We start from the raw sequence: 13,762 nt of genomic DNA on the forward strand, positions 1-13,762 counted from the left end.
GTTAGCGCGATATTACGTCGACAATTGGTAGTCATATTCCGCCCAATTTTGTCCGTCACAAAGGACACCGTAATCTATTTTCTACGGAAGCCAGAGGAAACGTGTCGTTCTAACAAAGTGTTTATTAATAGCCGGCTCATGGCTGAAATTGCTTTAGTTCCAGTAACCGTGGATAGTTACCGTGGCGGTATAAGCAATGACAGACGTGATAAAGTTGAAGGTGGAACGGTATTCAGTAGCACAGCCAGAAATTCCACGCAACGGCAGCTGCGTCTGACTATACGCGACGTGTGTTCACTTAGCCTCGTTAGTGGCGCGAACGAGATAAGGTCGGCCGGTGTGGCTGACCACTTACAGCCGGCTCTACTTGCGGCTTCTGTACCGTTTGCGGAATCGGAATGCTAACGATCGCGTCTCTAGACCTCGTAGCAAACATCTTGTCTCCTTTTTGCGAATATTGTCAGAGGCATTTACGGAGAATTCAATTAAGTCGAGCTTTAGAATTTTCCGCTTCGTAGTTAGAGGATTATTGGCGTGAATAAAGAAATAGAAAATATTTGCGTTCGTTAATTGACTCTTGGGTTTAACGATTTTCTTCGTTTGTTAGGAATATAGATTCATTAAGCTTCGATTGGGAATATAGGAAACAATGTCTGTTGCAAATGAATTGTTTGGCGGAGTTACAATGGTGCAATGATAGAATAGATTAATAATTATTATTATAATTACTAATAATTAATTTCTATATCACCTTTAAGTTAGAAATCATTATTGCCGGGAGTTAAGAATCTACGATAAATATCATAATGTTATATAAAATTTAATAAACGTAAAAGGATGTTTTCTTTATATTTTTAAAAAGCACTTGGTATAAGAAATAAAATCATATAAAATTCGAAAGTATTTTACGTCCATATCTTTAAAAATCACTTGAAATTTCTTACAAAGTCTCGCATGTCTATTAATAAATCGTTGTAAATACCTTTGAATATATATCTTATGAATATAAACGACAAATCTCAAATATACGAGCTTCACGATGATTCTGATACTATCTCTGGTTTTCGACGACAGTCGGAGGTGTTTCAGGCAGCAGTGGCGGCCGCGGCAGCTGCAGCTGCAGGAGGAGGTGGCCAGCAAGCAGCACCCACACCCGCTGGCAACGAAACCAATCCTGAGGGCGCCGTCGAAGGCAGCGCTTTAGTACCTGTCACTTCAGGTGCAACTACACCTGCGACAGCGACACAGGGTTCCGATCTAAAAGGTCAACCAAAACGCCTTCATGTCAGCAATATACCTTTCCGTTTTCGAGACCCTGATCTCAGGGCAATGTTTGGGGTAAGTCTCATTTTTACCACCTGAATTCCTTGGGAATCTTTTTTCGAAATTCTTAATTTATTTCGTATAATTATCTTATTACCTTGTTTATATCGTCAAAATTTAATAACAACTATGAATATGAGAAAAAAGAACGAATAAATAAATAATTCTTCTATCGAGCATTGAAATATTTCCAGTTTCTATTCTTATGATAATAGTTCATCATAATAGTTTAGACTATCACGCTTAATTTTAGAATATATAGTTTTATATTTAGTCTTGTATATTTTACGCGATAAGGATTGTTATCGATAGAGTTGTTTTATTAAATTTTCCTCTTGCTCTTATCTCATTAAACACACTCTAACTCAAGAATTCTCAAGAGATTGCTTTCTGTTTTCCAGCAATTCGGGCCAATCCTCGACGTGGAAATCATATTTAACGAAAGGGGAAGCAAGGTAAGCTCACGTCGCCCTTAGGCTGCGAGCCACCCCTGTCAACCCACCCCTAAGAATACAGTTAGACTTAAGCCACACATACAGCCGTGTCCTAGCCACGAAATCCTCGTCACCAGGATGGATTCGCGTTCGAAGTCTCACCGGCCCTAGTTCGTTTCCACGCTCCACGTTAATCCAACACCCTAGAACTACCCTCCTTCCAACTTGCTCGATTCACGAGTTTCTCGCTCGAACTATCCCTCGAGTTCCTTCACAGAATCCAAAATCGATCGACGAGTTTCACAATCTGATGGTCGAGAACAACCTTTTTATGTCCCTCTTCCTCTCTAACTTTCCCAATCTTCCTCGTCTTTTATGCGTTCCCGTTCTTTTCTGTTTTGCCCCTTGACAATATAAAATAATCACCGCGCCAACGTGACACGATTTCTCTTATGGAAAAACTTTTGAAAAAAACTCAACTAGAAAGACAACCTGGTCACGAGGACGTCGCGAGACCGTAATCATTCGTTCGAAGAGACGCAGCGCCACGGGGGTCGTTTCATCCCTCCAGAAAGTTTGTAGTTGCAGAAAGTAAACAGAAAAAAGAAAAAGCAAGAAGGCCAGGTGTGTTTGAAAACCGAAGAAAAGTGAAAACTGGATCGTGTGGCTGCGTCCCTTCGTCGTTCGTTCTTTTGCAGCGCGATGGCAACGAGAAACGTTCGCGTACCCTAAACTACCCCCAAGCGTAGCGTAAAACCGTCGGTGCCATTGTCGAGCGATCTGCCTTGTCAAGAACCGCGTCTCCAGTGATTTCTCTGATCCTGGTTGCAAAGTTGTCGTGACTGCTTCGTTTTATTCCCTGTTCTCTTGTACCGAGTTGCGGGATTATCGGCTTATTGTGTAGCCTAAAGGAAAGAAGGTCGCGCTTGAAAATTGTGGCTGCGTGAGGAATGAAATATAAAGGGTATCGCGAGATGAGACGATGAAATTGCTTCTGTCGAAGGGTAGAGGTTCTGTCGTTAGTCAGGTCTTGTCGTGGAACGTTTCTCCAGATTGTTGAAACTTTTCTACTAGAGATATGGAGTGCGTGACAAAGAGCAGCGGTTAGATACGGATATCGGAGTTGGAAGAGACGGTTCTCGCAGTTATTTGATTTGATTATTCGATTGAGAGGATACGAAGTTTGATATTGAACATTCTGTCCTTATTGACGATGATAAAGCTTTCTGTTCTTATCGAATCGTAAATCAGAACTTAGGTTATTTAGCTTGCGAGATTGCAATTGTATAACTTGCAGTTTCGATGTCTGTCTGTTCTTAGAATTCGCCGATTGCAATTCAATTTTCTGCGCAATATCTGCAACGGGTGAGTTAATTAAATTTCGTAAATTCATCTTGCAGATTTTCCTGCGAAACGAATCGAACGAATCATTCGGATTTTTAATCTCGTAAGGTAATCGAATAACTTTGAGTTACAGCGTTCACTCTCAAAATTCAATAGTCTTGATCTAATTTGCCGCGCAATGTTCCGCGAGAGTTCTCGACATTCAAATTCCTTAGACTCACGTTGAAGATTCTCCGGCGAATCGAATCAAACACCAGGCAGAAGTAACGCGAGCGTGCAGTTCTAATTGTCGCTCGTTTATGCATGAGAAAATCGAAGCTTCCAGAGGAAGGACGAAAAAAGAGATCTAGGAGAATAAAGGGAGAGAGGCATAGAGGATTCCAAGTGTATAGGAGAGTTTGAAATGCAAATAGGTTTCAATATGGATGACAGCGGTCTGGATAAGATCCGCAGTAATACATCGTGCCGACAGCCGGCATCCGGTGAGCTTGCATATTCAGCGTCTTTGCGTCAAGTACACTCAAGTGCACTTCATCAAGCTCTGGCGGTACCAGTAACCCAATAGCATCGGTCGCTAACGATGTCACGCACGCCCGTCCATTGTCCACTAGATTATCTTCTTATAAAAATAAATTCGCATCGTTCTAACAATCATCTTCGTTGTTGTAGGAAGGACCGTAGCGAGATTTTATCGCAACTCTAATTCAAAGTTTTAGTGCCAGAAGCATCAGGGACGATCACAATGATCCATTCGAATGCGGATAATTTTTCATAGGAATTCTCGATGCGACTGCTTTATTTTCTTGCATCGTATATTTTTGTATATTTTCAGACTTTGCGATAATATTCTGAGATTGTTGTTTAGAATCTTTTCATAGGAATTCTCGATACGAGTGCTTTATTTTCTTACATCGTATATTTTTGTATATTTTCAGACTTTGCGATAATATTTTGAGATTGTTGTTTAGAATCTTACTACCATAGTGATCTTCGAATTTTATTGTCCGAAAAGTGCTTTATTTTCTTGCATCGTATATTTTTGTATATTTTCAGACTTTGCGATAATATTCTGAGATTGTCATTTAGAATCTTACTACCATAATGATCTTCGTATTATATTGTCCGAAAAGTTTCCTTCGTTTTATGAGGAAATAATAGACGCACAAAGTTTTTCGTTTTAAAGTTTTTCGTATATTATTTTGTCGAATTACGTACGATCCATTTCGTTTTGTTGAGATAAACACCGTGACATTTCACAGATCTGGTTTCACGTTTGTACGAAGGTACACTGTTGTAAAAAACACGTTTGCGGAAGAAAGACACTTTCAGAACAATCTAATAGATATCGTTGGACGATATAGACATTTTTATTTTCAATTGGGCTATCTTGGTATTTACGAATCCTTTAAAATGTAAAATAGGCGAAGTGTAAAATAACCATATTCGTCGATATAATGAAATATCAAATAACAAGGAAAAATCTTGTTACTCGTCATCGTGGTACTCTGATTTTTGATCTCGTTGTTCTTTGAAGACTCGCTTCTCTTATTCTTCCTCCGTAAAATTACTTCGAACGATACGATTTTATTTTCATAGAAAAACACCAACTCCGTCTTTCACTTTCAAGCATCGCGATTAATTCGAATTCAGGTACGTTGATAAAAATTTGCATATAATTCATCAATTAAGTATTCACCTTTCTATTATCAATCCCATTTATTTTCAGTATTAATCGAAATATTCGTAACATCCAGCTGCTACTATCGATATATTTCAGATTCTCTGCTCAGAGAATCTTAAGAAGAAGTATCGAACGCGATATAAATTGGAATGCAACGGTGCATCGTTCCCAAGAGGTTAATTGGAGTTGGTTGGACGATCCCGTTGTTCCTCGCACCATCAAACTTGGCGAAGTTCATCGAGATTATGAAATCGCGTGGAAAGTTTCACGCGGAGCAATAACAAAAGGCGAATAGTTCCCAGAAAGAAAAGGATGCTTCTTCGACAGTGAGTCTTGGCCGGCGTAATTAGATCAGAAATCCATTATTTCCAGCAACGAAAACGCGAATAATGATTTTCCAAGACACAGCACGACCATCCTTGCCCTCTTACGGATTTTCCACCGCTCGAAGACGAATTCTCGAGGACCCTGGTCCAGGAACTTGACGCGATGGAAATTTCCAAGCTTGCATATTGCATATTCAAAACTATTCTCGCCGAATCGCTAAGAGCGGAATTCATTGTTGCTCGACGAGTAATCGAAACGTGCTTCAAAGTTTTCGCGTTTGGGTAATGATTTTACCCGTGGCTTTAATGAAACGGCCAAATGTGCCGTAAATTGTATTAAGAATCATTCCGTCGAGTTGTGCTAAAAACTTGGTCCGACTTATTTTCACGGAATGACGTTCGTTTTTGCTTGAAAAATTAAGATTCGAGAGTTAGAGCGACGAATGATTATTGTCAGTGAATGATGGGATAAGCTTCCATTTGAATTTAGATATAGAAACTTTTAGGTTTTTGTAAACTCGTTGAATTAGAAATTTACTTCTTTCGATTCTCCGATCAGTGTGAAACGTTTAAACAGATTTTTAAAAGACGTTATTTCTAGCGTTAACGTCACGTACAAAGCATCGATACAAAGTACGAATCCAGAGCACTTGCAGTCTTAGTATGTCGTACAATAAATTCCACTTTGCCTAATTACAAACTATATCGTCGTATTGAGATTCTTCCAAACGTTTAGACACCGACCTTCAATTATAAAAGACTCATTAACCTAATAGTCGCTCTATCAGAGAGCAGCCAATCAATCGAAGTCGCTAATCGAATGAAAGACGACGACAATCGTTAATGCTTGGCTATTAGGTCACGACAGGGAGGTCTATTTCGATCGTGGCGTAGAATGCTGAGAGGAAGTGTAGCTCGAGTCACATCCGTCGTTGCAACAGCCAATCCCAAAGCGGAATATAGCTGTTCCAGTTACAGCATGCTGAAAGGGGATTAATTAAACTCGTTGACGATAGTTATCCAGCAACCGATCATCCTGCATCCGTGAAACGGTTTTTTTTTCATCCTCTTTCTTTCGCCGCTTGGCGACGCGTGATCGGAACCGATTGGTCGCGCCAAGTTTCACGGAATTCTGAATAAACCGAGCCTCGATAAAAGGCCACGCTCCAATTCAACCAACCAACCAGGTCCCCTGAAAAATCGAAGCAATCGCGGTTTTGTCGCCTTTAATCATTTTTCCATTTGAAACTTTGGTGTTTTCTAATTTAAAATTTTTATGACTAATCGAGGATCTTTTAATGTTTCGTTAGTATTTAGGCTATTTGGAAGTATACTCATTCACCGCGTCTGATCATTTTTTATCCATGAACGTAGAATTAGTTCAACTACTTGAACATTTTTTCATTTTTACCAAATTTTAATCAATCATTGGATGTGGTATTAGTCAGGATCGAACTGCGTTGTTAAGGCGTATGGTGATCGTAATGTGGTTCGAGTTACAACAGTTTTATCGAGGTTCGAGGTCTTCGTTCTTCACGATGACGTTGTAGGTTAACGCTTAGTTAAATTCTATCGTTTCCAGTCTGGTACTATTGGATAACGGTACTCACAGGCTGTTTTCTAGTCTGAAGGTCGGAAGATATCCATTACGCTGTTATACGTACGTAGAACATTTTTTATTCTTGATAGAACTCGAGTAAATTGTGAATTCGAAGAACGTGAGGTACCATAACAGAAAACATTCGAGAAATTGAAATGCTAAGAACCGAATTCTAGGAATCGGGACAGTACAGAGTTGTGTAAGAGCCCTTGGCCGAGCGGAAGTAACGGGAAATCGGTCGATAGGAAAGCCGAGATAAATTGCAGAAAAGCGACCTCCGTCGATGCGTTTAACTGGAAGTACAAGTCGGCATTCATTACGCGTCAGAGATCCAACGACTCGACAATGGCACCAGGCGACGCACTTTTTGCATTGCAAATTAAAATGCCGCCGCGACATTCTCTAAGAAATATGCGCGACAACGGTGAACGCGTTGCCATCGCTTTTTAGCATTTAAGTGATCGCGAGGACGTGACGGGATCCTCGATGTGAAATCTACACGCAATTTGCAAGAAAAATAGGGAGGAAAAAAAGCAAGAAAAAAAAGGAGGGAGAAATAAGTAGAAGTAATTCGATAATTGTGTAAAGTAGAAACGAGAGTATATATCGTGATTATTAATTTCTAGAGAAAAGATTAGAGAAATTTAATCCCTGTATTCTACGAAATTCCTCTTTAGGATACTAAACGATCCCGTCACGTATTTAAGTTATTCGTATTCTTCGTGTTAACCTAGTAAAATCGTTCGACATCGACTCGATTTCTTCGTGAAATAATCGTCGACCGATTAACGACGATTATTTTAATAGAGACACGAGCGAGATGTTGACGTTCGACTAAGGATATCATGAAATAAGGATTAGGCTAAGGCGAACGAGAGAGTGTGTGATGATCGCGCGAGTCTGTGAGAGAGACCTTTTCTCGAAAGCTTCGTCAATGTAAATGGAATGTGGCATCCCTAATGAAGTGCAGCATTTTGGAGAAGAGATACTTTGAGACCGGCGCGGAGGAGAGCGCTAATCGACTTACCATTTTTCTTTTCATTTTTTCGATAACAAGATTGTTTCTCGTAAAAGTTACTGGAAAGGGAGGTAAAAGGGAGGGAGATAGAAGGAGGTATACGTGAAATAAAAATACAGATAAAGACAATTTTGGTACAAAGTGATATAATTGGATAAAAAGTAGATCATTTTGTATAATTGTATAAAAGGTGGTGATAGTTTGAAGTTCGAAGGTAGTCGGTTGGCGCACTTGTCTCGCGCTGAGTATGTGCCAGTGACACGTACATACATACCATAATATAACCAATGGTGTTAGTTCTCGTAGTTGTTAGACGAGCTATTGCATTTTTACTAGCTAGCATTCCGCATTTTATCATTATTTAGCTCCCATTGGTTATAAGGCAGCTCGGTGCACCTTGCGTAACTGTGTTCGCAGCTGCTTTTGACGAACTGTGGTATCTAAAGTAACTAAAATACCAAAAACCATCATCTCCTTCCTCCTTCTCCTTAGAAACACGCGACACCTTTTTCTTAGACAAATGGCGAATCGCCTCCACGATTCTCTTTGTAATCCTTTCGACGATCTTCACGTCGTTTTGTACAGTTCAATCGAAGCTACAGTGGCTACAAAAAGTACTTGCACACACTTGCATTTTTTTTAATGAAGCTTCTTCCTCTTTTTTTTCTCTTTTTTATCAGTTTCTACATTTCTTTTCTATAGTACGAAAGTTACTAAACGATAAGAAGAGATTTAATATAATCTGGATTAATTAATTATTATGTACGTGTTATGGTAAACACGATGGTGTGCAAATACTTCTTATGGTAATTGTAATATGCAAAGAAAACGTAAGAAAAGAAAAAGGAAAGCAAACGGCAGCTAAAAAGCTTCATGTAGTATCCTTCACGATCTTCTCTTGCGTCGGTGAAGAATATAAATTCTCGATGAGCTCAAAAAAAAGAAAATATGCAAAAGGAATTGTTTAACCCTGATGTTCACCTCGTTTCTTCACATTTGCCTCCCTACGGGTATACTCTTATTTTTAGAATAATTTATTCATAGAAGAAGGCAGTACATAAAAGGCAGCATAAAATCATAGTGAACAACAATACCGATTATTTATAAACCATACAGAAAATATTCTGCTAACAATTTTTTTAAGAATCTATTGAAATATAACACTCGTTTCATGTCGTATAAATCCGAGGAGAACAGCAGGGTTAAAAAAAGAAATAATAATAGCATTAGCAGAGATCAATAATAATAATAATAATAATAATAATAATAATAATAATAATAATAATAATAATAATAATAATAATAATAATAATAATAGCAGTTGTTTTAAAAGCGAGCTCGAGAAATTAATGGTAGAAGAAAAGAAAAAAAATTAGATCGTTTCAAAATGGACGCAGCAGCGGACACACGGTGCACCCGGTGAGCCGGCTGCCGCCACTTCCGGTCGCGGAGGAGACCCTCGGGAGATGCTGCCCATTTGATTTGATGAAACTTTGTCACACCTCATTTTTTCCGAAGCTACATCTAACCAACCTCCATTCTTATCCTTCTCTTTCTCTTTCTCTGATGAGTTTCCCAAGGCGTTTCAAGGCCGGTACACGTATACACACACGTACACATCTATACACAGAGAAAACATATTACGCACAAAAGATACAGACACACTCACCCACACATACACACACAATTTAGATATTAGAGACGAGGCAAAAGCAGGAGACGATAGTAGTGAGAACTAACCAAAAACGATTGATAACGACTTGCCTGTCGAGATCGGAATCGATCTTTCCAAACTAAGACCTGCGTACGAACTTTTTCTCGAGAGAGACATCACCTTTTGTTAATTAGTCTCGCTACACGCCGTATTGTGGTTCACAGACACTGCCGCGACGTTTTACTAATCCACCTGCAGGTGTTGGATTGCGATAAGAAAAATGGCTGATTCCCGTGAATTCGTTCATTGTCGAATTTCTTCCTAGTTAACGGGAAAGATATAATTTTTCTTATTTTCTTTCTTAAGTTGTTACAATTGTACGAAATTGTTCAGAATTTTATAAATAGAACGTTGTTAGTATCGCTAGTTAGACTTAGAAAAGTTTGTTTAACAGAAGCCTATTAATTGTTTGCCAATGATCGAAAAATGTTTCTGAACTTTTTCACTTGTCAATGCCCGAACGATCGAAAGAATATTTCATGGAGAAAAATCGTATTCTAACATTTAGAAGCAGACATTTTGCATGTCACAATCCAACGCAAACAGCATGATACCGTACATATCTATATTACCATTGCATCTTCCGAAGTTTCTTAAGTATCTCTCTCTCTCTCTCTCTCTCTCTCTCTCTATTATATAATGAATATTATATACGTATATGTATATTAACACACGAGCACAGAACATATAGAAGACACACACACACACACACACACATACAGACATACACACTCTGCTCACATATTTATACATAACACCTGTACATGTACGTACGTACCTCTATCTGATTGTTATATCATTATTATATATGTAAATAGTAGTCGCACGCTTTTGTCTAGGCGAAGTCGAAGGTATTAATGAAACGGCCCATGCTTCTACCTCTTTTATTACTCACGTATGTGTCTTAGGATAGAGAAATGCTGCTTTCGATCTCACCAACCGTTTTGTTCGGTGTTCCAGTCTCACGTGTCGTTTGGCTCTTCTCGTTGCAATTTTATTCTCTGCCTTTTTCACTCTCTTTTTTACTCTCTCCGCCTTCGACGACCTATTTCCATTCACTTTCCACAGATACTCCTTTCCCTTTCGTACGTGCGAGTTTGAATGCGAGATCTGATCGTGCAAAAATAATTATTTAAAGAATTAAGTATTTGGTGATTTCCTAGTATATGGTCTTTACGTTTTATTCATTTTAAAAGCAGGAAGTAGTGGAATGATCGAGAAGACTTATATTAAAAATAATTTACGTTGTTTCGATCATACACGTTGTTGGAACATACACGTTCTTATCAAATATCTTTAGTTCGTTGATTGTCATTTGTGGGAAATTGGAATATCCAAAAATGTACGGAATATATTACACAGAATATGATAAAATGTAACGGATACAGGACAAAGCAAATTTTCATGTAGACTCCATTTCTCTAGTTACGTTCGTAAAAATTCGCAGTTGCCTTGAAAATCATAAATCGAAGTTTCTCAATGTAGAAAACCGTGACTTTTGCTCTTCGTAACGTAGTACGTGTATATAATGAAAACTATCAATTATTAAATAGCACAGTTTTTATTTGATGGCATTATCTAATTAACTATGTCGTTACTTCTTTTCTATTTATTTTACTTAGTAACGTCATGACAGTCAACGTGTAAGGAGACTTCCGTTTCAGAAAACCATCTCCCCTAAGCAATTGAAAATAACCGAGCCTTGGAATTCCTCGAACCTCTTCTGTAAATCAACAATCCCAATTATTTTCCTTCGATAAAACAAAAGAGACAGAAAAAGCGAGTAAGTGAGTGAGAAAATTTAAACGAGGGGGAGAAACGTAGGGTGCAAACTACCGAACGCGTAGACAGACGAAGAAAAAGATCTCTCGTGCCACTTTCATCGCAAAAACACACACAAAACTCATATACACCATACTAGAAAGAAAAGTCACAAACCTACAAACATACTCCTTGTTTCTTAAAACTCACCTTCTCTCTCTCTCTCTCTCTCTCTCTCTCTCTCTCTCTTTCTCTCTCTCTATTTCTATCTTTACTTATATGTATATACATATAATATACATATATATATATATATAATCTTGAACATCGTATTGTTTTGTGCGCTTTTATATCGCTGTTTGCCAGCTTCGGTTCAACTTCAAATATTCTTCGAGTTTCCTCTATCTTCGTTCTCCTTCATTTCTCGTCATCCCCCGACCCCATTCGACCCTCCAACGACCACTCTAATTACAGTCCTTTAACACTTTCTACACGCACGTTTAGCCACACCAACACATCGTCGCCGTGCACACACCAATTATCTGCTTAATTATCATGTTTATCGGTTCACGCGACTCGTACACAGACGAATTGCACATTTTGCCATTTCTTTCTTGTTACGCGATGCTAGGGCTCACTGGTAATCACCTGTTCCTGTTCTTCGAATTGTATTTTGTAATTTTCGAATAGATATTAATGCTATGATAACCAGCCAAACGATCCTAATGCGTGGGCGTTAATTATGTACATTGTATACGATATATATCACTGATCAAAAGATTGGAAATATTTCTTCGATCGTACTTGCGTCGAGTCGTTTGCTAATTTCGTTATTAAATTCGGTACTGATGCTACAGATATGAATAATCGACTTATGTCGATAGATTTCTACGTATAAAGACTTTTAAGATAACAGAATTTTTAATTAATCTCTCTCTGTCTCTCTTAAGTTGTTACATTCGATGGAACACGTAGTGATTTTAAACTCTTGGCCCGTACGCGTCTATTTATCTGTTTAGACTTTATTTTGTGCTTTCCAAATATTCGAAATTATTAAATTTTTCCAGAAATTAACAAAAACGATATTTTATTTATTTTCTGGAATAAAAGCATGATTAACTGGTCGTCATAACGTTAAAGGAAATATTACGAAAAATATTCGGTCTTTTTATCGTTGATAAAAATTTAAGAAATTCGTGGAACTTTCAGAGCAGCAATCTGTGCGCTATAAAAAGTTGAGTTGCAAAAACTTCGTTAGATATACACGTGGATACATTAAAAACTTCTCCAGATTATCGTTCATTGAGAAGATCATCATCATCGTTACAAAGTTTCTTGGAAATTAATCAAACTGGTCTACTTTCGTTTTTCTATGTAAGACGTTGCTCAACCGCGTGTTTTACTCGTCGCATGATTAATATTCTTATCTTGGTAGTCTTCGTATCGCTCATAGCACACGCTCACACTTGGAAATTAACGTTAATTACTCCGTGCCTCGCACCCGGCTGTTAACTAATCGTTTCAAGATCACCGATCGTCATAGATCGTTTTACGAACGTTCAATTGGAGTTTGAATGTGATTCACGATGTTTGATGGCCGAAGGAATCGCAGAATTAGCGATCGGAACTCTCGATAGTTACTTCGCGCGACAGGTACCGCAATTAATCACGCTCTAGGCCAATTAGTCATCTCAAGATCGCATCTATTACCGGCTACGTCTTATTTACGCGCACTGAATCGATTCTAGTCGATCCTAGACTGCAGTTCCGTTTTAAATTATCGAATAAGTATACCTGTCCCTTCTACCTTCCAATATTATCAATAGGAGAATATGGTCTGAGTTTGAAGTTTCGTCTTGATTTACAAGTGTAATCTCTGAAAATTGAGAATTAGGAAATTCTATTGTTAGAAATCATATATACTTCATTTCAAATAGTAAATATTCTAAAGGATTTCTTCAATTTGATAAATCTCGATGCAGGTCAGAGTGGATCTATAAAGTCTCAGACGTGTCAGAATTGAAAAATCTTATTATAATATTCGTTAGGGAATACAGGACATAGGTCATATACATATCCTTTCAAATAGTGAATATTCTAAAGGATTTCTTCAATTTGATAAATCTCGATGCAGGTCAGAGTGGATCTATAAAGTCTCAGACGTGTCAGAATTGAAAAATCTTATTATAATATTCGTTAGGGAATACAGGATATAGCTCATTTATATTTTATTTCAAATAGTAAATATTCTAAAGGATCTATTCAATTTGATAAATCTCGATGCAAGTCAGAGTGGATCTATAAAGTCTCAGACGTGTCAGAATTGAAAAATCTTATTATAATATTCGTTAGGGAATACAGGACATAGCTCATATACATATCCTTTCAAATAGTGAATATTCTAAAGGATCTATTCAATTTGATAAATCTCGATGCAGGTCAGAGTGGATCTATAAAGTCTCAGACGTGTCAGAATTGAAAAATCTTATTATAATATTCGTTAGGGAATACAGGATATAGCTCATTTATATTTTATTTCAAATAGTAAATATTCTAAAGGA

General features: G+C 37.9%; 1 protein-coding gene across 1 annotated transcript in view; it reads left to right on the forward strand.

Moving 5' to 3' along the window:
* LOC138180129 (uncharacterized) overlaps window positions 1–13,762 on the forward strand; it is a 351,184-nt gene that overhangs the window by 252,663 nt on the left and 84,759 nt on the right. The window contains exons 16-17 of the mRNA XM_069113651.1: window positions 1,075–1,338; window positions 1,725–1,778. Of these exons, the coding sequence (XP_068969752.1) occupies window positions 1,075–1,338; window positions 1,725–1,778 (318 nt within the window). The remainder of the gene's footprint in view (window positions 1–1,074; window positions 1,339–1,724; window positions 1,779–13,762) is intronic.

This window comes from Bombus flavifrons, chromosome 5 (assembly GCF_040668555.2).
Source record: "Bombus flavifrons isolate JBK064 chromosome 5, iyBomFlav1_principal, whole genome shotgun sequence".
NCBI lineage: Eukaryota > Metazoa > Arthropoda > Insecta > Hymenoptera > Apidae > Bombus > Bombus flavifrons.